Source organism: Hydra viridissima, unplaced genomic scaffold (genome assembly GCF_058129835.1).
Source record: "Hydra viridissima isolate aposymbiotic clone 2 unplaced genomic scaffold, HvirCarnegie_v1 scaffold_8, whole genome shotgun sequence".
In the NCBI taxonomy this organism is placed as follows: Eukaryota; Metazoa; Cnidaria; class Hydrozoa; order Anthoathecata; family Hydridae; genus Hydra; species Hydra viridissima.
In genome coordinates this window covers 2,420,558-2,446,311 of record NW_028324307.1, presented here as the reverse complement: position 1 = coordinate 2,446,311, position 25,754 = coordinate 2,420,558, and the positions used below count along the sequence as shown (strand labels likewise).

Sequence of the window (25,754 nt, the reverse complement as noted above, 5' to 3'; positions counted from 1 at the left end):
AAATAAAAGTTTAAACTACCTTTATATTGTGTATGGCGAAACAAAGCTAATTCAAATAAAATTATACAAAAAATTTAAGAGTATTGTTGAATTATTGAAAAAAGAATTGATGCTATTTATTTTATCTAAAGAGAATAACATAAAAACAACAAAACAACTGCATGATTTTTTCAATTAATTTATACATAATTTCACCTTTAAAAAAATTACAATAATTTGACAATATAAAAGTTTAAAAAACATTCAATATTAACTGATCCGTGTACCCTGATCAGAAAAGAGGTTAGTATCAAGGAGAGGCTGTTGTGTCTTCATATCTGTATATATCGTAACCTACCAAAAAATTGAATACACTATAAAATAACTAATAACATATGAGTAGCAACATAACGCAATTGTTTTAAATTACTTAAATGGAATGTACTAACATTTAGAGGCAAGTAAAAATTATAGTCTGCTGCCTTGGAAAAGACTTCATACCAGCCTTGGGGTGGTCAAGTCAGACTTGATCTTAGGATCAAATCTGAGTTGACTTCATCAAGACTGTGTTACTTTACTATTTTGAGTTGATAATAAAATAAAAACAGTTTCTATATTTCAGAAAATTCCATATGTTTACAAGTAAAAAAAACTTCAAAACAAGAAGCCCATTAAAGAGTTGAAACTTATAAGAGATAGAAAGTAATAAGATGTTCAATTAAAGACCATAGCATTTGAAGAAATGACTTAAAGCATTACGTTTGAAAACAAAGTGAGCAAGGCTATAAAATCACTAATTCAAAAAATCACAAAAAATTGAAACTATATTTATAAAAATAGATTTTTTTCCTCTTACTTTTCTCTTACTCTCTGACTGAAAAGTATTGAAAATTGATTTCATGTTTCTGTAATTTCATTAACATGCTTTAAATGTCAGATCATAGGTTGAAAATTGAATGAGCGCGTTACGTGCTGCAACTTGCTGTTTAGGTAAAAAACTTTCCAACAAGTTTATTTTAGATTTTTTACAAAATAAAAAGATTTGGGTAAAAAACTAGTATGGATCAAGTTCCTTGAATATTTTTGTTTTTCAAAGAGTAGTAGTTTTTTAACTAATACACACCACTGACATGAAATTGATCAAATTGGAATGATGATTGATACTGATTTCTTTTATTATGTAAGTGAATGTAGTATTATAGTTAAGAAATCAACTTAAAATATCTATAAGTTAACAATAATTTAAATTGATTTAAAGATAATTACTTAAAAAAAAAACAACAACATTTAATTCATTATAATATCTGTGTAATATTTAACCAAAGATTCTTTGCTCTTTTTTGGGTCTTTCAATTAAAAATATTACGCATTGACAACTTTTCCTTTACAGATACACAAATCCTACAAACCTTTTTAAAAACACCTCTACCAAAATAATCAGCAACAACTGAAAAACCATCCATTGATCTTTCCAACTACAAAAGTAGAAAATAAAAGGTAATTTAGTGTTGAAGTTTATATTTTGTAAACAAATTGTATCACTAAACAAAAAAGTGAATAACAATAACCATAACAACAATTACCATAACAACAATAACAAAAAATATAAAACAAATCATGAAATGTTGACCTGTTGATTAAATTGTTCATGAAGGTCATTGTTGTGTTCTTGTGCATGTATAATTTCCATAACTTTACTAAAGAAAATTTTTAGTTAGTAATATAGCTGTCTGTTTTAAGTGACTACTATATTTAAATATTTTAGTTAATTATATAATAAATTGTAATAATTTCTTTTGTATGTTTTAAGAAAACGTAAACTATTTTAAACATATCAGCAAATGTAAACTGAGAAACTTTTGCAGTAGCAGTTCAGATGAAGAAGGTACAGAGTGTTCTGAAGATGATCTGAAGATGACCTGGCTTATAAACATCACACTGTTGCAGAAACTTCAAGCAATTCAATCTGAATAAACTAAAAGCTATATAGATTTTAGAACTTAATATCCACGCTATGTTTCCCAACTCTATTAACAGGCAAATTTTAATATATGGTGTTTTTTGCTCAGTATGGACCAAAATACCTTTGAACTAAGAATGAGACAAACTTCAGCTTGTTATACTTATATTTATTACATAAAAATAGCAAAAATAGATATCATCATCTTCTCTGTTAGAAAACTCATGAACTTATTAGATCTCAAATTTTGCAATTTATTTGTTTTTAATGCATTCAGACATTAAATACAAAACTTTGGTCTTCTTGTGGCACCCAATAAATTATATGATATTTAATACATATGCATATATATATATATAATATCATATAATATTACCCTAATATATATATATATATATATATATATATATATATATATATATATATATATATATATATATATATATATATATATACACACACACATATATATACATATATGTGTACTTTAATAAAAAAAACTTCTCAAAATATAACTAAAAATATAAAAAAATATATCTATAAAGATTACCAACCGATTCTCTGGAGTACATACTGGACATTCATTATCACTGTCAGAATAACTCTCAAAGCACCTGCACAAAATTTTAAACTAATTATTTTTTTAAATTGACAAAAAAAAAAATTTCAAAAAATTTTCAATAAACTCTAATTAAATCATTTCTATTCTATAAAGTTACATAACTACATTCACTGGAATGTTATATTATTAATAATTTGAAATAACACCATCACATTATTGTAAAAAGATAACACTGGAAATTTTTAAAACATCAAAAAAAGATAAATAATGAAGATTTGTAATTATGAATTTGTATTTAAAAAAAAAAAAAATTCAAAAATTTTAATTGTTTATGCAACTATAAATATATATATATATATATATAAAAATATTAAGATAAATATTGTTTTTGCATTTACCTTCAACTTTACATAATTTTAGTAATACATTTTCTGTTTCATACAAGAAATATGTTTGTTATACTTACGCTTGATGAAATGAATCACCACATAAAAAATGAACAGCGGGTAATTCTAATGATCGGGAACAAATCATACATTTTGAACTTTGAAAAATTTTGGCACTAGATATAAAAGATGAACTTGTTTTTATAATAGTATAAAAAATGAAGACTAAAAAGAAAATCAATTAAAATTTAAAAGTTAAAAAGTAAGACTAATGATAAAAAGTCTGAAATTTTTAATTATTATAGAACAGATTCTTTGTACACATAAAGTTCGAAGTTCAAAGAAAGCAAAACAAACATGAAAGTAAAAAGTCACCTGGTCTTCAGCTCTTCAATTTGATTGGCCATCTTTTCTGTTTCTTCCTTATATTTTTTTATCAATGATTCATCCTAGAAAAATTTTATGTTTAAAAAATTGATAAGATGCATTTCTAGTCTGAATTTTAAACCTTAGTAAATTGACACACTCAATATTTAGCACCCAGTACTTTTTTTTAATAAAGATTAAGATATGATAGTTAATAACATGCTAAAAAACATTGAAAAATGTTTAAATGAAATACTTTTACCTTTACTATCTGCTCATTCTCTTGCTGTAATTGTCGGATTACATAATCCTTTGTTAAGTGAATACAAAAAAAAAGGCTGATTAAAGAAAAATGATTAAGTTATTGCAAAGATTGAGTCTAGTGAGTAGAGTGAATCCAGTAGACTCTTTTTTTTTTTTCTTATTTTGCAAAGAAAGTTTTGTAAAGAGAAAAAACTGTGAGAAGGAAACAACTTTAAACAACTCATTTTTTCTTAATTCTTAATTTTCTTAATGTGCCTTTTACTCTGTAAGTATTTTAAGAAAAGAAACATTTAGAAACTGGTTAAAAAAAGAAAAATTGTTAAAAAAAAAAAAAAAGAAAAAAATCAAGAAAAAAAATCAACCTTAACAATGCCAAGTGATGCTGTTGAGTTTTCAGAAAGTTCTTGTATAACTTCAAGTGGAGACATAAGCTTAAACTTATCAATGTCTTTATAAGTAAGTTAAGTAGAAATTGAAATTGTAAAAAAAAAAAAAAAAAAAGCAAAAAAATAACTGTGGGTTAAATAATGAAGCCAGAAAATAACTGATGGTTTAAATTAGGAAAACATAATTATGCAACACTATCATTCTCATGTGATTAATAAAACATAATTATGCAACACTATCATTCTCATGAGATTAATAAAATATATTAGGATACGATTTAAAACTTGTGCAATATGAGTCTTGCATTCTTCTTCCTTTTTTGCAAAATAAGACAGGGCTTGACTCCATAAACTAACATCTTTATCGCTACAAACAAAATAAAAAGATATTAAAATACAACAAGAATTAAAAAACCTTTAAAAAATACACAGCTGGTATTTAAAAAAACCCACCCCAAATAACCTACCAAAAAGTGGGGTTTTTTTGGGAGGTGAAGTGGTTTTTAGAGTTTTTTACTTTATTTTAGATATTTTTAGTTTTAGTTCAGGTTGCTAGAAAATGGAGGTATGCCAAAAATCACAAAATGGGATAAATTTTCACTGTTAGACACACAAGCTGAATTCTCTTTTACAACTGGCCAACATTTGAGGGAGTTTGATGTCTGCAGAGAGCACACCTTTAGAGAGCATTACCTGGCTCTCGAGAGCTAGCTTATACAGAACGCTAATAAGGTTCCGCTCTCTAACAGCTGCTATTAATTTGAGTTTTTATCCATTGATGCCTTCCTCTCATCAAGGTAACAGTGATCCATCATACAATCAGAAAGTGATAGGGCTGCATAGCTGCTCCAAACCTCTTTTTTTTTTACACCATGGTAATGGACCAGGTCATTGTTAATCATCAGTGAATTCCAGATGTGAATAGCATCAGAGAGATGAGTCTCCTTGCATTTTGCCTTGGTTGGCTCTGAATGTCTTCATTTTTCAAGAATATTGCTAACTTCTGTATAATCCGATGTTGTCAAATAACTTCCAAATGTTTGTTATTACTTTTTTCATGTTTTCTCCTCAGATCTTGGAATAAATGCTGTAGCTCCACTTGTAGGTCTCTAAGTATGCAATTTGCAATTTTGAACTTGTCTCATTAGGCAACTGTGATATAACACCTTTTTCCTTCAGCAGTCCATGGACAAGGTAAACATTTCTGAAATACTTCTTCCGCATTCTGCTTCAAGATGGAAAATTTTGCTAATATCTTTTTACAGCAAACTCATGTAATGAACACTGGATACTTTTTCATAGCCAGTCCCCTTGTCTTCACAATCTTAGCCTATTTGTCTGTACAAACAACAAACTCATCTTTGCCATACTAAAAATTATTAGTTTTTATCTCTTCGATTGCTTCATTAAAAATCTACAATCTGCAGTTTTCTTCTCTGCTCCAGAATCAACAACCTTATGCAAAAAACTCTTTTTCCCATCATGAATTAAGTGTACAAACTTTAATAGAGAGATCATTATACACATAACCCAGTAGTTCTTATTATTACTTCTTGCAGTTTGGAAGAACATAACCAGGCCACAGAAGCAAGTTAATTCTTTAAACTTTCTAATCTGACAACAAAATTGATCAGAAGGTTTTACCTTACTTGTTCAAGTTATTGGATGTAGGACTTTCAGAAACCAACACATTCAAAAGATCTGGTGCATCAAAAACACTATTACTACTGGTGATTGATCTTCCAAACATACTTCCGTTCATAAGATGTGCACAAACACATTTCACTTTATTAATAATCTTCATTTTAGAATGATTACATATAATTGTGCTTTTATTTACCTTGGAAACTTCCTTCCACTCACATCTTCTTTTTCTTCCATTTGTAAATGGCTTTCTTTTGTTTAATTTACTTAAACTCTTAGAAGATTTTAATTGATGAAAAGAAACAGTCTCCAAAGGTTCAATAAATATCTATAACTAATGTCTGTAAAAATAAAATTCAAAAATATATCATTTCTAGGCTCATTTCTAAGCTTTCTAGGCTAAGCTGTGGATCTAGGCTAAGCTGTGGATCTAGGCTAAGCTGTGGATCTAGGCTAAGCTCATCTGTGGATCAAAATTAAGGATAAAATTATTTTAACTTAAAAAAAATCCAAATAAACCAAATAAAAACCCAAAAAAATTAAAAAACCCCGGGCTGGGTTTTTTCCAATCCTGATAAAATACCAATAAACAAAATTTTACCCATATTTGTTGCAATCTGAAATTATTGCATCATACTCATCGTTTTCCATGTGATAGCGCAAAATCTGTTGAAAACTTGATAAAAGAAAAAATTTAATTACTACATTTAAAAAAAAAAAAAAAAAAAAAGAAATAAAGAAAAGAAAGAAATTCCTTTAACTAAAATTTCAATTATATAATAAAGCTTACGACTTGGCTTTCTCATAAAGAAATAAGATCCCTCTTTTAAAATTATGCATCTGCGTAAGTACCATGGCATGATCAAGGTCATACTTTGACTAAAAGGTGTTTCAAAAACATTAACAAACTTATAGTATAAAGCTTATTAAATAATTTAAAAAGAAGCAAAAAAGACTTTTCTATATTACCTCAGAATTAATTAACAAATCTAACGCTTTCTTTTCTTCCTCTGCACCCTTCTAAAAAAATAGGGATGGTGGATGATGAACTGTGAGGATGCTTTAAAGCAAGGTTTTTTTTTTAAATAAGTGACAATCTTTTACAACTTTTTTTAAAAATTTTTGTAGTTAACAAAATACCTCATATTTTTTTTCAGCAATAAAAATTGATGCATCGTGCAAGTAAAGCTCTAGCAATGTGTTGTAGATTATACTTGAACAATCATTACGCTTCTATTAAATACAAAATTACATAAAGATTATAAACATCTGTATTTCTATTTTAAAAAAGAAAAAAAAGAAAAAGAAAAATCTAAAATATTTTCAAAACTTCATTAGGTTTCTATTAAATGAAACTTCAAAATTTTTGCTGCTTAAACATACTTTAACAATATACTCAAGGAAATCTTTAAGCTTTGATTTTTCATGTACAAATATGTGAATGAAATCAACTGGATGTGCACGCTGTAATCCTTGCTTTGCATTGGTTTCAACAACAGCTGAAATAAAAATATTATTGACAAAAACTTCTAAATAATTTCTAACATCATGAAATTTAAATTTCCCCAAATTATTTATAATCAACAATATCAATTATGGTGCTCCCAAACTTTTAAATTCTCCAGATCACAAAGTTAAAAAGTCTTGTTAGAGGAATTGAGAGCTTGAGCAATAAATGCTGACAAAAAAACAATGAGCAATAAAACCTAACAAAAATTTATAGTATTGTGTGTGGAAAAAAGTTAAATATATTTATTAACTATATAATACAAAAGCACAATCATGTCAATCACCTAGTAATCGCAGCTAACCTTTTTTTTTTGTTTGTTTAATGTAACATAAAATATATTTATCAACACCTTTTTTCCTTTTTTCCGATTTTAAACAGTTAAGTCACACCTTCAGTTTGCTGATAATTGGTGCACAGCTCCTTTAGAAACGTTGTTGTTTTTTCAGCTTCATTGTTTACTAATGTTTTACCATACTTTTTGAGGTTATTCTCAGCCTGAAGCATTAATAAAAACAGTAATAACAAATAATAATAACAATAGTATTACGAATAACACCAATATTAGTAATAATAGTAACAATAACAAGAAAAGTTATAATACAATATACCATTTTTTTAAAAACTAAAGATTTTCTAAGGAATACAATATCATAATAAAAATAATCCGAAGAATCAATTATAAAAAAACTTTGGTATAAACAAAAAAAACCTCTTGAAATGGAAGCTTATGCATGTACGTCAACGCTGCATCATAATCTTTTATATCTTCAAGCTGAATCTTAATATACCTAAATATAAAAAAAAGAACCCAATTAAAAGACAAAAAGAGTGTTTTTAGTAAATTTAGAACATGCTTGATACATATATATTTTTATATTCCACTTTATGACATACTTTTTAAAAAAATAAACTTCAAATTTTTTTCACTTGTTTCTTGATCAGAGAAATATATTACTTACATAAATAAAATAAAATATTTTACCATTCATGCTGTTTTTTCTTTTCTGCTAGTTGTAATGCATGTTCAAAATAACAAGCTTGTCTGCAAACCTTAAGCATAAAAATAAAAAGTAAAATATTGCAAAGAACTGATAAGAAATAAAAACAATATAATTTCAAGGTAATTATTCAAAACATGCATAAAATAACAATATAATTTGAGAGTAATTATGAAAACCCAAGTATAAAAAAATATTTTTAGAGAATCAAAAAATAACCTTTATAGCTGTTTCCACATCAAAGTTAAGCTCTTTACCTGTCTAAAATAAAAATGTAATTCTTTCAAAGATTCAAAAATGTGTACAACCAGATATAGGGGGAAAGCTGCTTATGATGGCATGGTACCTATGATGTCATACTGGTCATATCTCCAAAAATACTGATTTTGGTACATATGTGATTAAACCTACATGCATATATTAGTATTTCATTGATTCTGGTGGAAATTCATCCCTTTTGCACAAATAATGTTTTTGTAATCAACAAACATAAATTTTGACATGTATTATAGCTTTATTATCCTCATATATTTAGGATTACAGTTTTATTATACATCATATGCAAATGAAATTTTCATGCAACTCAATTGCAAGCTTGAACATTTTTTAGAATAATTATTTTAATGTGCATACATGCATACATGCATACATGTATACATGCATACATACATACATACATACATACATACATACATACATACATACATACATACATACATACATACATACATACATACATACATACATACATACATACATACATACATACATACAAATTGATTAGAAATAAATAAGTAAAAATTGATTAGAAGTGTGGAATAATTAAAGCTTACATTTATAAAACTGTTAAGTTTATCAACTGCTTTAAGCTTTGTGTAACAATTTATTAGAAGAGTGGTATGATCCGTGTTTGCAAGTCCTTTTTCATGTAATGCCTGAAATATAAAAAAAACAAATGCAAAAACTTAAATTTTTAAAAGCTTCAAGATTATTGTAAATAAATTTTTATAAGTTTTAAATTTTTACTTGTAAAAATTATTTTAAAATATCATTCAAATGTTTATGAAGCAAAAGCATTTTGAAAAAGTTAGTGATGGTGAAATATAGATAAATTTTGTTCAACTTTACCTGCAAATAATCAGTTAAGTTGTGAATCCGCTGTGCATCTAAAAACTAAAAGATTTTGAAATTTAAAAAACTTTTTTACTTGAGTCATAAAATTTTTAACAAATTTAACTAACAACTCACATTTCTTATAACATATGAAGGTTCTAAGTGCCCTATTGTGCGTATATATTGCTGAATAGCTCCATCATGGTCACCCTTGCTAAAAGAAGTGTTAAGACAAATTGTTATTATAAATAGTATTATACCATTTTTAATTAAAAATATATTTTTCCATTTTAAAATTTAATTCATGTATTAAAATTTTGAATAATGGCAAAAAATTAGATGAAGTTTAAGATCTATTCCAATAAAGAAAAAAAAAATTAACACAGAAAAAAAAATAACACAAAACAATAAAAAAAGAATTTCAGATTAAAAAATTTGAACCCGTAGAGATGGTCTCCATAATTTCTAAAAATTTCATTTAGGCCGTCTGCATACTGCTGACTTTTGGCAAGGCTGAAGAAAAGGAGTAAAGATACAAAACTTAAATTCAATAAAAAAGAAATCAAGAGAAGAGAAAGTTAGGTTAAGAAAAAACTGCAACATCGTTTACAACTTCTTTTTATTTATTTTTTTATTTTTATAAAAAATCTATGAAAAGTTTTTAGCCAAAAATTCACAAAAAAGATTTTTCATACCTGATTGCCATGTCGTACATGTTTTTCCGAAACAATGTTTCTAATTTGGTTTGTGTATCTTTTTCTTCTAACTGGAAAATCTTAAAAAGCGAAAAAATTTGATTGAAAAACTTGAATTTTTTGAAACTACAAAGAAAAAAAAACATTAAGAAAAATTTCAAAAAAATTGAAACCTTTCCATCTGCAGTAAGAACATGTAAACAACTCCATTCTCCTAAGACAGCAACTACATCTGGAAAAGGTGCTGAGTACGCTGAAAAAGAAAAATTACATACATACATACATACACACATACACATGCATACATGCATTCATGCATGCATGCATGCATGCATACATACATACATACATACATACATACATACATACATACATACATACATACATACATACATACATACATACATACATACATACATACATACATACATACATACATACATACATACATACATACATACATACATACATACATACATACATACCTACATACATACATACATACATACATACATACATACATACATACATACATACATACATACATACATACATACATACATACATACATACATACATACATACATACATACTATTGCGGCAGAAAGTAAGTATACACCCTACCCAAATCATAAAAATAATAGTTTAATGTGGTATTTCTTATTTTTAGAAACATAATAGAAGCAATTATTGCATTCTGTGAATTTACTTAATCAATATTCTTTGCACTTCCTGTTTACAATAGCAAGTGTGACTCATGTTGTGTAGTAAAAATTAAACTTTAAAGAGTTAACTTTGTATTGTTTAATTGTGCAAATTTTGAAGACAAGGTTAGTAATTGTTTTACAATGTTATAGTATTGTTATTATAATTAAGTTTTTAATAACAATTAACAAACAACTTTTTTTTATTGTCCTAAAAACTTTCAAAATGGTTCTGACCAGTTTTGACTTAAGGCCAAGTCATTAATAAATTATTATTATCCATTGTTGAGATGCATGTTGGGTTTTAGAGAATTTTTAGTTACAATTTGTTAGTTTAAGCTAATACTGATTAATTAATGTCTTTGGCTTTTCATTATTCATATTTGGCCATTTGTCTGATATATTTTGTGTAATTATTCATTTTTATATTTGAAGGTATGCCCAAATATCGTCGACTGACAACAGAAGAAAGACTTTGCGCAGTGTTCTTGGCAGAAACAGGTGCAAGTTTAAGAAAAATAGCCAGAGAACTTAAAGCAACACCAATGGTATTAAGAAAATAATAGATTAACATATCGAAACTGGTTCAACAGCTGATAAGAGGCGATCTGGAAGACCAAAGAAAACAACTCCACACACTGACAGAGTGTTAGTTCGAATGTCCTTGCAGGATCGTAGACTCACTGCCCCTCAACTCGGTCGAAAACTTTCTGAAGAACATGGGGTTACTCTGGCAACTCGAACTGTACGTCAGCGCCTTCTGAAAGCAGGTCTTTGTGGATGTGTGGCTGCAAAGAAGCCACTGCTTTCAGCTACAAACGTTCGTCGACGATTGGCATTTGCCAAAGCACACAAAGACTTGACAGTAGATGATTGGAAACATGTCCTGTTCAGTGATGAAAGTTCTTTCGAGTTGTTCCTTAGTTCCAAACGAGTAATTGTGCGAAGAAGAGTTGGTGAAAAATTCAGTAAAAACTGTATTGCGCCAACTGTCAAGCATGGAGGAAAGAGTTTAATGATTTGGGGGTGTATGTCTGGCTATGGGCTTGGGCACCTTTATCGATGTACTGGAAGTATGAACCAACACCAGTACATTGATGTACTACAAAACACAATGTTTCCTTCTGCTAGTGCACTGTTTGGGCAACTTAACTCGTTCTTCTTTCAACATGACAATGCACCATGCCACAAGGCCAAGACTGTCACAGATTTTCTTCGGCGTAATCAGGTGGCAATACTTGATTGGCCTGCTCATAGCCCGAAAATGAATCCAATTGAAAATTTGTGGAGCGTTATGGCAAAGAACATTGAAGGAAAGAGGCCATCTAACTTGGATAGTCTTTGGTTAATTTTGCAAGATGCATGGAACAATATTGATGATGTTACAATTACTCGCCTGTTTGAGTCAATGCCAAACCGTATGAAACATGTTATTAAAGCGTGAGGTTACCATACTAAATATTGATCAAACTGCATGTTCTTGATACAGAGTGTTGTTTTTGATGATTCTGATAAATAAAAATTGTGTTTGCAACAATTTACAGTGTTTTTAATTGCTTAAAATAATAAATGTATGCAAAACTCAATGGTGTATACTTACTTTATGCCACTATAGTACATACATATATACATACATTACATTACATACATACATACATACATACATACATACATACATACATACATACATACATACATACATACATACATACATACATACATACATACATACATACATACATACATACATACATACATACATACATACATACATACATACATACATACATACATACATACATACATACATGCATATAAAATCAACCTTTTAATAGGTTCAAAATCTTACCAATAAATCTATTTTCAATATCATACAATGTTAAGATATTCATACTCAATCCAGTTCTAAAAATAAGAATACAAAGATAAACAAAACAAGCACAATAATTTTTTTTACACTGCACACTCTCTCAGTTACTGAGGTTTGAGAAAAGCCTAGTAAAAATTTAATTGCAGCCAAATGATAAAAACTGATCCCTAAAGAACTTTTAACAAAAATCTTCTGGAAACAGATTTTTTTAAAAGTACAATGACAATGCTCTTATCATTATCACTCACATAATTGTTGAATAAAGACAAAAAAAAGTCTTTATTCAACAATTATGTGAGTGATAATGATAAGAGTGGTAAAGTCTTTACTGAGATTACACTAAAAAAAAACACATTTTCTTTACTGCAATCTCTGCAACTTTCTTGTAAACTGGTTTAAAGTGTTAAATAAGTTGAGGTATCAGTAGATCATTGGTAGGGACAGTAGTCATCAATAAATTCCCTTTGTCATCCATCTGGCTTACTGGGAATCACCAGAAGCACAAAACTTTGTAAAATCATGAGAATTGATTTCTTTGTTGAAGGTTTGTAATACAAACAAAATCTGTAATCATACTGTGGTTGTATTTTGCTAAGGGATTGTCACAGGTAGGTTATTCTAATATCCAGATGAAATGCCAACTTTGTTTAGTTTTGTTTAGACAGCTCTTGCCAATGCTATCACTGTCAATTGGATCTTGATTTTATCTATAAACAGCTATTTTGATTTCAGTTGAACAAATAAATCTCTGGTTCTTTTGACATGAAAAAAAGAATCAAAAGCAACTGCTGCATAAATTTTGTACAGCAAAAAAAAAAAAAAAACAGCTGATAAGTGTCCTAATCATTATGGCTGGTAAAAATTTGTAGAAATGAAAAATGTTTAGCAACTTGTTTAACAATTAAAGTAATTTTTTGAGATTTTATAAAAAAGGCTTCTACATATTAAATTTTTTAAATAAAAAAGACAAGCTTTACACTTTTTGTAACAAAATTTAATAATAGGCTAATAGTTGGCATATGACGAAATGATAAACATAAATTGCTCACTGTTCCAAAAAATGACTTCCCACCTAACTTTTCTTACCCAAAAGTTTTTGTTTTTAAATACAAAAGTACAAAACAATCAACTAGGGAATTTTTATGACTCCAAAGCATATTTTCCATCATAAACACTTCATAATATGACATAAAAAATAAAGGATGAGGAAATTCTTAAAATTAAAACAAACAAAAAAATACTTTCTTCTATATATTGGACTAATTATCACAATTCTAAACAGAGTTTACATTTTTCACTTTTTACATGTGTTTGCCGTTGAGATCAACCAGACAGTTGGTATAGTACTCTGCATATTGAAGACAACCAGGAACAAATTCTAAAAGTTTGAATTTTTTTTAGTGGAGTTTTAATTCATGATGAAGAGCTTCTGTTCCTTGCTCACTGAAGATTCCAAGAGAGCATTGCTTTCTGTTGATAAAATGACGAATGTGGTAAAAGACCATGTGAACTTTTGATGTTATAGAACAATTGAGAGTAAAGTAGAAATCCATGAAGCTTTGGATTTTTTCAGAGTAGACTTTGTCAAGCTCATTTCCAAAGCAAGACTCAACAACTGCACTGAACTTTTGCAGTGTGTCAATGTAGCCTAAAACTTGGAATGCAGATTCTCTTTCAGCAAGCTCCTGAAATGAGCCTATGCTTTTTAAGAGCTTCTTGAAATCTAGTCCTGCCAACTAACCTCTATAGTATCGCTTGATTTGAATGTGAGGTACAGCCAGAATTTAAGAAATATTTCCAAACTATCTGTACTAATAAAAAGTCAAAATCATCTTACAAAGATAATATTTACCTGGAAGGACTTTAAATGGACTGCCTCCTTGTGCATGAAAGAGTTAGACAGTTCCATGTGGACAAGCAGCAGATGAAGCAATTACTTAAACTGTCTCAGTAGCAACTCTGTCTTTTGTTGTGGCTTCTACCAAGTTCTTATGTAGAGTAGTCTTTGTACATACATGATAAATATCTTGATCAATGACAAAAAAAGCACTTCACACATCTTTTCTCTAGAATGCTTTGAGAGTTTGGAACTTTTGGAAGCCTTGGAATATTTCAGTTTTCAGGGAAACTTGGCTTTTCACAAATAGTCTTGCAAATCTGTCTATCACAGGTTGAAGTTTTTGTCAGTGTTTTTAGACTGAATTGAAGTCTAAAAACACTGGCAAGAACTTCAATGTTATTTTGCCCAGAACTTTTATCCACTTTTAGTTTTTATACTATTAATTGCATACTTTAAATTTTCCATACATTTAATTACAAAAATTTTTTACCACAAGAGTTTAATCTTTGAAGATAAAACTTCAAACAATTTTATTTGTTTTCTTAATGGTAGGTAATATTTTAGCATTGAATTTTCTGTACCTGATGTTATCATGAGCTTTAAAGCAAAAAGTCATCAAAATTTCTTACTTTAATTTTTTTTATACTTGGTCATTAAAAGCAAAAACTTAAAATGCAATATTCTCTAACAGATGCCAATGGTTGATTTTGGGATCAGTATTTTTTTTTATCCTCTAGGTACCAACCCTCTAGGTACCAACCCTCTAGGTACCAACCCTCCAGAGGATTTCTTTATTTACCTGTACTATCAATCAATCAGAGGGTTTCTCTAGCTTAGAAAAGTTAGGTGGGAAGTTACTTTTTGAAACAGTGTTCTAGAAGGTTATAAAAAGAAATTACTATTAAAATTTACCCTGCAGTTTTTGGAAGCTGTTTCATCTCTTTACTTACAACAACCAGATAACCACGAAACCAAGTCACCATCTTCTTCTCACCTAAATCATTATAAGTGATTATAGATTGTTTTTTTGAAAACTTTTTCATAAATAGTAAATTTCTTTTTTAAAAAAAAAATATATATTACATTAATAAATTTAGGCAATTAACACATTCATTTCTGAGCGATTTTTTCAAAAAGCATTCCACCACCCCAACTAATTTTTATGAATTTATTGTAATGTAAAACTACAACATATATATTTATAAGTACGATATTAAATCTAGATAACTTTTAAATCCTTTATTAACTAATTCAAAGAAAATGCAACTGTTTTAACCAAACAGCTTTTTTTTAGACAATATGCTTTTTTAATTTATACATTCTCATTACTATGTAACTTGTACATATAAAAATTTTTAAAGTAAAAATGAACAAAATGTTATTTTTTTAATTCAAAGCAAAATTTATGTTTATTACAAAATTGATATTGAATCCATCTGGATCATATAATTACTCCTTACCACTGCAACTTTTAATGACAATATAATCCTATTTCAGAAAATAAAACAACTATGCATGCTTAAAAATTATTATTTGCAACTTATTTAAAAAATAACTTATACAAATACTAACCTTCAAAAGCCAAGCAAGCTCTTTTTCCTTCTGGGTGGTAAAAATGTAGGCCCTGGAAAAGCAAAGGAAACACAAGCATTATTTTAAATATAACCAGAAATTTTAGATTTTATCATTTCTCAAAATTATTTAACATCTCATCAGTTTTTTAGAGAACAAAAAAGGTCAAACTAACATCATCAGTGGCAACAACAAATTGATTTTCAGTTGAAACATCATTGATTGCTGAGCAATTGGTAGCTGCACCGAAACCTTCTTCCAATACTTCCTGCAATAAAACATACACTCAAACAAGTTTAATTTTTAGTAAAGATAAGCATTTTTATGATTTTATGCATTTACTTATGACACTTATTTAACATTGTTACATAAGCTGTGCAATTTATTACATAAATTATGAGAAATAAAAAGAAAAAAAATATATTAGCAAAAAAATTAAAACACCAAAAAACTTAAACGAAAAGCAAACCTTTAAATCTGAAGATGTTACATTGTATGAAAGAACACATTTGGTAGTAGTTACAAACAAAATTATATTGCTACCATGTTGTTTATATGCAAGACCTAAAAAAGAATGTAAACAAAATTTAATTCAGAGCATATTTATCAAGAAAGCGATTCATTTAACCCTTAATGACCCCAGGTATCAGATCTGATAAACACATTTTAAACCACTGTATTTTTTAAATGGAAGCTTGTTTTTATCTGAAAACACCCCTTGTTGCAAATGTGAGAAGTGAATTTTTCGATTCTGTACAATTAGTACTTTTTATCCGGGTAGATTTTTCAGTTTATAAACATTTGAAAACGGCATTTGCAAGGAGTGGTTCACATGGTGTTTACCAAGTGTTGTTTTTACTTCTATTTCATATTGGTTTTATAAATTTTTGTGCTGTTTTTTACTTTTTTTTTAGAATCAAGGTGCAGGAAAACTTTACTATTTCATGCTTTTTGGTTATCAAATATGCATAACATTTGCTATTTGCATTTGTATGTATCAAATTTGATACAATGGGCATTTAAGTATAAAAGCTTTTTCAAAAAAGTTCAAATTTTTATTTTCATTCATTTAAACAAATGTAGAAAAAAGTTTTATTGTATATTTGTTTAGATGAATAAAAATAAAAAGATAACTGTCTCTGATGTTTTAAACTATGTATTTGATGGAGAAAGTGTTTTTGGGGAGAGTGATGAAGGTGACAATGAGTTTGATTTGGGAAATGATGTAGCCAATACTAATATTGAAGAAGTAAGTGAGAATGAATATGATTCAACAAGTGATGATGAGCCATTAGCATGTATAGCATCAAGACCAGTTGAGAATGCTAATGAGACACCTATTAACAAAAATAATACCACACCAACTACTTACATATGGAGAAGTAAGAACTTTGAACCCCTAGATGATGTAACCTTCAAGGAGCCTGGAATGACACCAACACCAGATATGGAAAAAACACCCTTTTAGTATTTAAAATTGTTTGTTAGTGATGAGATGCTGAACAACACTACAGAGCAAACAAATATTTATATTTTGCAATCAAAAGGTGCAGAAAAAAGCATACTAAGAAAGGATATTGAGAAGTTTATTGGCGTATTTCTCAGGATGGGTTTGGTAAGGCTCCCAAGTCAAAGATCATATTGGGAAACATTTATGACCTATGATGGGGTTTCTTCAGTTATGGGAAGGAACAAATTTGAAAGGATTCTTCGGAATACTCATTTTGTAAACAATGTAGAAATAGCCGAGGAAGAAAAAGCAAATGACCACATATGGAAGTTACAAACATGGATAACAGAGCTCCGCCAAAACCTTCTGAGAGTTTCACACTGTTGATGAGATAATGGTTCCTTTTAAAGGGAAGTCCCTACTGCATTAGTACTTGCCAAAAAAGTCACATAAGTGGGGGTTCAAGCTTTGGGGTTGAAGTGGCATTTCACGCTTTTTGTATGACTTTAATATTTATCAAGGGAAGTTAAAAAGCATTTCTGATACAAATTTAGGTATCAGTGCAGATGTAGTACTCAATTTGACTTTTTCACTGCCTGATAAACACAACTTCAAAGTCTTTGCTGATAACTACTTTACAAACTTGCCCTTGATAGTTGAATTGAGGAAGCGTAACATTTATTTTGTAGGAACAATTAAAGGTTCACAAATGAAGAAGACACTTCTTCATTCGTGAACCTCTAATTGTTGAGTGAAATAATTTAACTTTTTTCCATAAATTCCCTGGCCCTTTAATTTGAGTATCTATAATCATTTGAAATCTGCTTCAACTTATGACGTTAAATAGGCTAGAACACTTAAGATAAAGTCAAAAAAATTAAAGTTGTGTAAAATATTAGTACAATTTTGCCCGTTGTATCAGATTTGATACAACTCAAAAAAGTGCATTGTCATCGTTTTTATGACAAAGAAAATTTTTCCCAATTTTCTAATGCAAGTAGGATTACTTGTACCAAAAATCAGAATTTTTTGAGCATTTTATGCTGCTTTGGGCATTTAAGGGTTAAGAATACAAGAAATGAATTCACAATTAAAAGTAAAACAATAAAAAATAATTATAACAGTAAATTAAAGTAATAAAAAAAAAACTTCAACATTCCTGTTACAAGAAAATTTCAGAAAAATGAAAATGTTTAAGAAATTATTACAAAGTAAATATTATGGAATATTATTATTGAGAGGTAATTAATATCAACAACTTAAATAATAATATATTAATAGGAAAATAAAATGACAAATTAAGAAATTTTAACTTGCAAGATAAAGTTGTAAAACTTTATCTTGCAAGTTAAAATTATTTTAATGTCAAAAACAACATCTTAATTTATTGATTAAAACCAAACTTTATGATAAGTACATCTTCAAGTAAATAAACATTAAACCATGCAAAATGTCTTCTAACATAAAATAAGCTTTTTTAGAATTTTTAATGCAACACTAAAGTATTCAAAACATGGTTATTAATGCATGCATGTAAACTTAGATGTTTCAAATTTTGAACGACACTATGATAATAATAACAATGATAAATAGAATAACAACAATAATAGTCTAAATTTACAAAATTAATTCCAATTAACATATATTTGAAAACTATATAAATGTCACCTGTCACTGGATACTTGTCAGTATGAATTACTCTTGATTTGCTGTTTCTGTGAAATAATTATATAAAAAAAATAAATATATATATATAAAATATATATACAAATAAATATTCAAAAAAATTTAAAAAAAAAGCAAAAAAAGAAATATTTAAAAAAAAAATTGAAATATTTTTTGGTGGTTTTTAAAACTTGGTTTTTAAAACTTGGTTTTTAAAACAACAAAAACAACCTTTCCTAAAGAATTAAAATTAAATGAGAATAAAGTTACTGTCATAAAATCAACAGCCACTTGTTCTGACAAAATTACAGTCATTAGCATAATGCATTCAGCATGCATTATGCAATGAAAATGCAGAAAAATTGCTTTAACTAATTTGTAATCTTTTTATCTTTAACGCCTATTTCCTGAACTTTTTTTACCATAAATATTTAAAATAATTTGATTTTATACACAGTGGCCCTCAAATTCAAGGTCGATAAAAATGTCAAAAAAACTTGATGGCGTAACTAAGATCATATTTTAACACTTTCGGTTTTAAATTAAAAGAATTTATTATAACTTGATAAAGTAGCACTCTATTCAACTATGTTATTAAAAATTTTTAAATCTTTTCAAGTAAAAGTGGTCAGAAAGGACAAAAAATTTAAAAGTAATAACTACAATATTAGTTAAAAATTAAATGTGCATCGAAAACAAATTTTATAAAAATTTGAATGACTTACATTCATACTTTAATGAAGATAAACAATGTAATTACTATAAATGCATTACCACAAGGTATGTTGGTCATCAAGCACATGTTAAAGAAAGGGGTTATAAAAGAAGCTTGACTTCTGACATCACTAAAGACAATGGTTTATTCCTGCATATCACAGAGAACAAGCATCAAAAAAGTGATTGAATAGTTTATACCACATTATAGCACAAATGGTTGATGTAGAGGGTGAAACTTAAGAGAAGGACAAAAATAAAACTGTTTGCTGGGCAGATTCACAAGAAATTATGGATGCGGTGATGGTAGCTAGAGAGATTAGCAGAAAAATAGACATTAAGGAATAATTTTGTTTTATCAAGTTCCATGCTTTTTTTTAAATTCATTTTTTAATTTGTAATATAAAATATCAGAAACAAAACTTTAAGATTTTTTAACTTTTACAATTATTTTAGGTAATGATAATGAAGGTCAGGGCTAAAAATTTGAGCAAGAATTTAACCAAAGAGTTATTACCAAAGCTAGATCATGGATTGAGCAAAGATTAAGCTAAAGAGATCAAGGATACGGTAGAACAGAACTTTTCTGTTAAAAAACAATAAGTTGCAGAAACCTATGGTGCTAATGTTTATTCTAAGTTTATAATAATTAAAACAAACCTGGGAGGGAACTGAAGTAAATGTTAACTGATAGCATCTTTATAACTTTAAAAAAATTGTCATGTTTTCCCTTTATCCTGCACCAGATGAAAATATTTTTTTGAATTAATGATTAAAGACCCAGGACAAGCAGCTAGGATTTTAATTTCAATGGATTTGAAACCTCTATATGTTTTTTAAAGAATCTGCAAATAGTTTTTATGGACATTTTTATCAAAACTGAATTTTTTGAAGGGCACTATATATATTATTGGCATACAGTTATATTTTTTACTTCTAAAAGTTCTTTATAGAACATTCGAACATAAAAGTTCTTTAAAGTTCTTTATATTTTATAGTTCAAACATGTTTCAATCTTTAAACAGCTGCATTATTTAAAAAAATTACTAAAAACTTTAAACAAGTTTGAATTTAAAAAAAACCTTGAGTTCATAACCTCCCCTTTTAAAATAACAACACTTCCATCTTCAAAACCAATAGCCATTTGGCTTAGATTTTCATGCACTGCAATACATGACACCTATTGAGAAGCAGAAAATTGAAATTAAATTGTAGCTTGTTATAATTTTAATCATGATAAAATAATACAAACATAAATAAATAAAAATATAAACAAAAAACCAACCTCTGAAGGTTTAGAACCAACAAGAGCTCTAGAAACTCGTACACACGAAGGATTTCCATCTTTATCTAGCTAAATAGTACATTATAAAAAATTTAAAATAAATTTTAATTCCAAAAAAAAAACAAATAAAAAAGAAAAATAATAATTCACTAGGAAATTTTATCACAAACATTAAGTTAATTATTACATAAATCGCAGTGACAGTGAAACTCAGTGCCAATGAGATTTTTAAGGAATTAGTGCTAATAGATTTCTAATATAACGAAACACTTTTTGCAACATATTTTTTTTGTAAAAAAAAGTGTTTCATCGTATTAGAGACCAATAAGCACTAATTAGCAGCAGCAAAAAGTATTTCTAAACAGCTACGTACAAAAATGAGGCTAGAATACCTTTTCAAAGCTCCAAACTTTAACCATTGGGTTAATACCAACCTCATCATTCTGAATATATGCAAAAAAAGTAAATATAATAAATATAATTTAAGAAATATAATGTTCATTTAAAAAACACTGATGTTATCACCAATTTTCTATCAAACTTTCAAAAAACTGATATTCAATCATTTTCTCTGATTTATTTTTTAAACCTTGGATCCTCCAAAAGCTAGTTAAAGCTAACTATTCAAGTGGTTTGAAAATTGTGAAAACTTTACAAAAAAATTAACCATTTTTACAGACTACTATGAAACTTTTTCACTGAGGTATTTAAATCAAAATGAGGAAAACAAGTTAAAAAACAAGTTCAGAATTAAGAATATTAAGAATGTTTATTAGGTTGAGAGTGAAAAGATGGTATTTGAATATTTTAGAAAGAAATTTAATATTCCATATATAACAAATTCAAATAACTCATAAGCATTTTAAGTTTATAATTTTTTGCTCTTTGGTAAATTTTCTTTTAAACCAGCATGTTTGAATAGCGAAATTCAAAATGTCAGATAACATTTAGTTACAGTTTTTTATTTATATATTTGTAGGTCACAATAAATACTTTATTATCTTTTGTATATAAAGGCAATAGAAAACTATTTAATTTATAAAATATTTTGTATAATTATTGCACTTTTTGTTATATTTTTTTCTATATATTTATAAGCCTTTTTTTTTAATCTTTCAAACATTTTATTTTACAATATTTAAAACAATATTTAAAACAATATATTACTATAAAACCTATAATTATATTGAAGTTTTGCATAATGAATCTATGAAACTAAATTTTTTCTTTTTTTCCTAAAACTCTGATAAGCCTTAAATCGAACATGAACAGAAAGAAGTGAATTTTATTTTCATAAAATTTTCATCAAAAGAATCATCAATTGGTCTACACAAATAAGTAGTTACACAGATTAAGTTTTAATATATGACTAACAAGACAAACAAGGAGCACAATACACCTTTCATTCTTTATATAAACTTATTTAAAAAATTTTATGTCATTTAATTAGATTTTGACATTAAAATTAATGATGCTCTTTTTTAATAATTATGGAAAGTAACCATGCAATTGATCTTAAATGGGTGTCTGCATAATAGAGTAAGAGGAAACACTTGCTTTTTTGCATGCTCTTTCTTCATAAAATACAAACCAAATTACAAAATACATTTACAAATTATAGTTACAAAATGAAATTTTTAATATCAAAATCCAGCATTTGTTTTAATCAGTTGAATAAATTTTTACTGATAACAAATGTAAGATTGCAAAAAAAAGAAAAAGAATCTAAACAGTAATGTTATGGCAGTTTTAAAACAGATGCTGTCAAAAAGAAATTACACAAAGATGAGGCACATTTGCTCTTACAATAACAATAACCAAAATTATAAACATTAAGCAATTCCTAGAGAGCCAAGAGTTTAGGAAGCTAATAAACAAGATATTCAAAATAGGATAGTGTATCAACATCACAATTTTTTGATGATCTTGCTACAATGTCAACACAAGTAATACAATCAATTTAAATTATTTTAAAATAATATCTTCAAATAACAATACAAAAATGATACAAAAAAAAAAGAACTATAATTTAGAAGTTTTAATATCATAATATAAATAAATACTACAATGAAAAGTATGAAACATAGTGGTAGCAACAAATTAGAAATATATTAAAAAACAAAACAATAATTATTATGATAAAATAAAGAGTAATATATATTCTTACCCCTATTGATACAAGCACCCCATGCTGTTTTAACTGAAAGAGATGTGTAACTTTAATTATGTTAATTTGGAAAGAAGTCAGCTGAAGGTCACGGTTCAAAAGATACAGCCTACCTTGGCTGTGTAAAGATGGCATTAAAGAAAATGATGTCAATTTAGATTAAAAGTAGGAAAAATTAAATAGTACTCCAAGTGATATTTTTATTTTAAAAAATCTGCAAATTGAGTCATGAAAACTTATTGAAAAGATATCTCCTATTAAGATTTGTCCTCTTCCACTTGATGCTGATGTTATTGTAATTCCCTGAAAGAGGAGATGTGCTGGGATTTACAACATTAAAATAAAAGTAAAAAAAAAAATTCCTCTTTTTTCTCAATGAAATTTTTTATAATAAACAATCCTCAAATAATTAAAATAATCCTCAAATAAGCATAAGCAAGTAAAAACCAACCTTTAAACTTGTAAAATCCTGTTTTGAAACAGGTTCTTTCATTAATTCTCTTTCAAAAAAGTTAAATTTCCTCCACTGAAAGAAAAAATGTGAACATTATTTTAAAAATATTTCAACTCCTTCTGTGTTTATCTTACCAAATAGGGGTTTATTGGAATAGAGGTTTATTGGAATTAAGTAAAAAAATTGCACAGTAAAGCAATTTTTAACCTGCACACTTAATTATTTTTGGTTTTGTTAGATCATTGAAAATTTTAACTAATATTAATCCAAAATTGTTCCGTCTTTATGTTTGTAAGGGCAAGTATGATGTCAGTTACTGCATATATTTTCTCTGTTACATTTTCAACCTGGCAGCAATCCTATAAACTTATATAAGATTTTGTAAATACAGACCTGTATTTACAGACTGTACTTTACAGGACTGTAAATAAAGGCCTGAAAAAATTTAATCCTATAAAATCAAAATATTCTCTGTAGTTACAGAATGCAGACCAATATTCTGTGTTTTGTAAGGTTGGCAAAAAAACTAAAATATTCATAATTAAAAGAAATCCTTAATTCAAAAATATTTAAACATTCTTGATAAAATTTTTAGGCATCTCACAATGGGCTTTTCAAAAGAGCAGAAGATGCTAGGAGAATTCCCCTTTCACTTGTTATCACTAAACAGAAAAGAAAGAAAAATTCTCAGGATGAAGTTTTACTCAATGACTCAAGAGTATTCACTAAAATTATTCTTCCAACACTATCCATACACAAAAGAACACTAAAATTTTGCAGAGTCCATGAGGTTTTCTTTCTTTTTCATAATATTTGGTAAAGTTGGCTTACAACTAAGGGTGACTTAGTATTCCACAAAGCTCAGGTTATGCTAGTACTTTAACTGGCAATCTGAGGGGCAGTTTCATAGTGTAATTATAAGAAAACATCATAATTGCCCCTAACATTTATAAATAAAAAAAAACTGTATCACAACTAAATCATTTTCTTACCTTAAAAGAATTTGCTATGCTTTCATATGAATTTATCCAAATGAAAAGTAAAAAAGAATTTTTTTAAAGTTTCTCCAAATTCTGAACAAAAAAGCCATAATTTTATCCTTGTCATTGAACGTTCACTATATCTTGGTTAAGGGTTTTATGCAACATGTCAGTGTCATTTAGATTAATCTATTTTAATTCAAAAGTTAAATTTTTTAAAAAATTTTAAATTTTAAATTTTTTTCAATGACTGTCCCTGTAAATACAGACTTACTGAGACCAATAAAAAAATTTCTGAAAAATATCACTGAATGTACAAATTTAAAAGATTTTTTTGGCCACTTTTTTGAATATTCTGTAAATACAGTAAAGAAACTTGTAAACACAGGTCTGTAAAGTGTTTATAGGATTGACACCTGCTCAAACAAGAATGGAAAAAAAACAAGATTTCAAAGTTGCTTTTGCATGAACATATTCGCTTATTTTTTAGACTCAAAAATTTTAAGATATATTTGATATAAAGCAGATAATTGTTAAAAGATTTAAACAAGTTATGATCAAAATGCATAAAACAGAAGTAAAGATATAGCAAAGCGTTTGGCTTAAGATTGTTTCAAATTCTAATTAAGGATCAATTGTTAAACATTCATTTTCAACTTTGACAAATTATGTTTTATAGCTCCTCTTGTTAAAATATTTTAGTAAACATGAATTATGTCAATTCTAACTATATAATATTATAAAAAGCAGCTGCATCAAATTTACACTGGTTAAGATTCATAATTTTTTCCATAATTCTTTTAAAAGTGCCTAAATGTTAAAGAGCTACATAAATAATAAGAAGTTTATTGATTCAAGAAGTTTCGTAAAAAATATCTCAAAAAATCACATAAAAGAATCCTTAATTTAATATTAACAGTTCTTAGCCTAAAAGTTATCATTTTGTAAAATTATGATCGAGGTCCCACTATATATCCAATCGGAAACCAATTTACCTGGTTAAAGCTCATAGTTTGTTTTTGGATTTGATATTCTTATAAGTCACTTTCAGCTTTCTAAATTAAAAATTTGAGTGACTTTCAATATTTGGGAATGAAAATGCTTCCGTGCGATCCGTAAAACAAATCTGAGAGGTAATTTCTCTTTGCATCGCAAAAAGGTCTAAATTGGGATTGTTGCGCAAATTATTT

The 25,754-nt window shown here is 27.5% G+C and overlaps 1 protein-coding gene across 2 annotated transcripts; it reads right to left on the bottom strand.

The window, feature by feature from the left end:
- Positions 1-146: 146 nt before the first annotated feature.
- On the bottom strand, positions 147-25,754 carry LOC145186744 (vacuolar protein sorting-associated protein 11 homolog). 2 transcript variants are annotated; one of them, XM_090096724.1, is made up of 37 exons: positions 25,560-25,727; positions 23,582-23,656; positions 23,382-23,433; positions 23,131-23,252; positions 21,356-21,406; positions 20,964-21,032; positions 20,761-20,858; positions 18,968-19,014; positions 16,319-16,413; positions 16,025-16,117; positions 15,850-15,901; positions 15,190-15,271; positions 12,417-12,472; positions 10,037-10,116; positions 9,864-9,943; positions 9,610-9,681; positions 9,304-9,382; positions 9,184-9,228; positions 8,889-8,990; positions 8,275-8,316; positions 8,040-8,107; positions 7,767-7,845; positions 7,447-7,552; positions 6,931-7,046; positions 6,688-6,780; positions 6,517-6,567; positions 6,338-6,426; positions 6,149-6,223; positions 4,179-4,270; positions 3,880-3,965; positions 3,516-3,563; positions 3,263-3,336; positions 2,968-3,063; positions 2,494-2,553; positions 1,610-1,676; positions 1,389-1,454; positions 147-333 (listed from the first exon to the last, which is right to left on the bottom strand). In XM_090096724.1, the coding sequence occupies exons 1-37, from the start codon at positions 25,572-25,574 to the stop codon at positions 250-252; spliced, it is 2,757 nt and encodes a 918-aa protein (XP_089952850.1). In that variant the 5' UTR covers positions 25,575-25,727; the 3' UTR covers positions 147-249. The 2 variants fall into 2 exon arrangements, with proteins under 2 accessions (XP_089952850.1, XP_089952852.1); XM_090096726.1 differs by lacking the exons at positions 147-333; positions 1,389-1,454; positions 1,610-1,676; ... (8 more) ...; positions 6,517-6,567; positions 6,688-6,780 and having other exon boundaries at positions 6,967-7,046; positions 7,407-7,552; positions 25,560-25,754.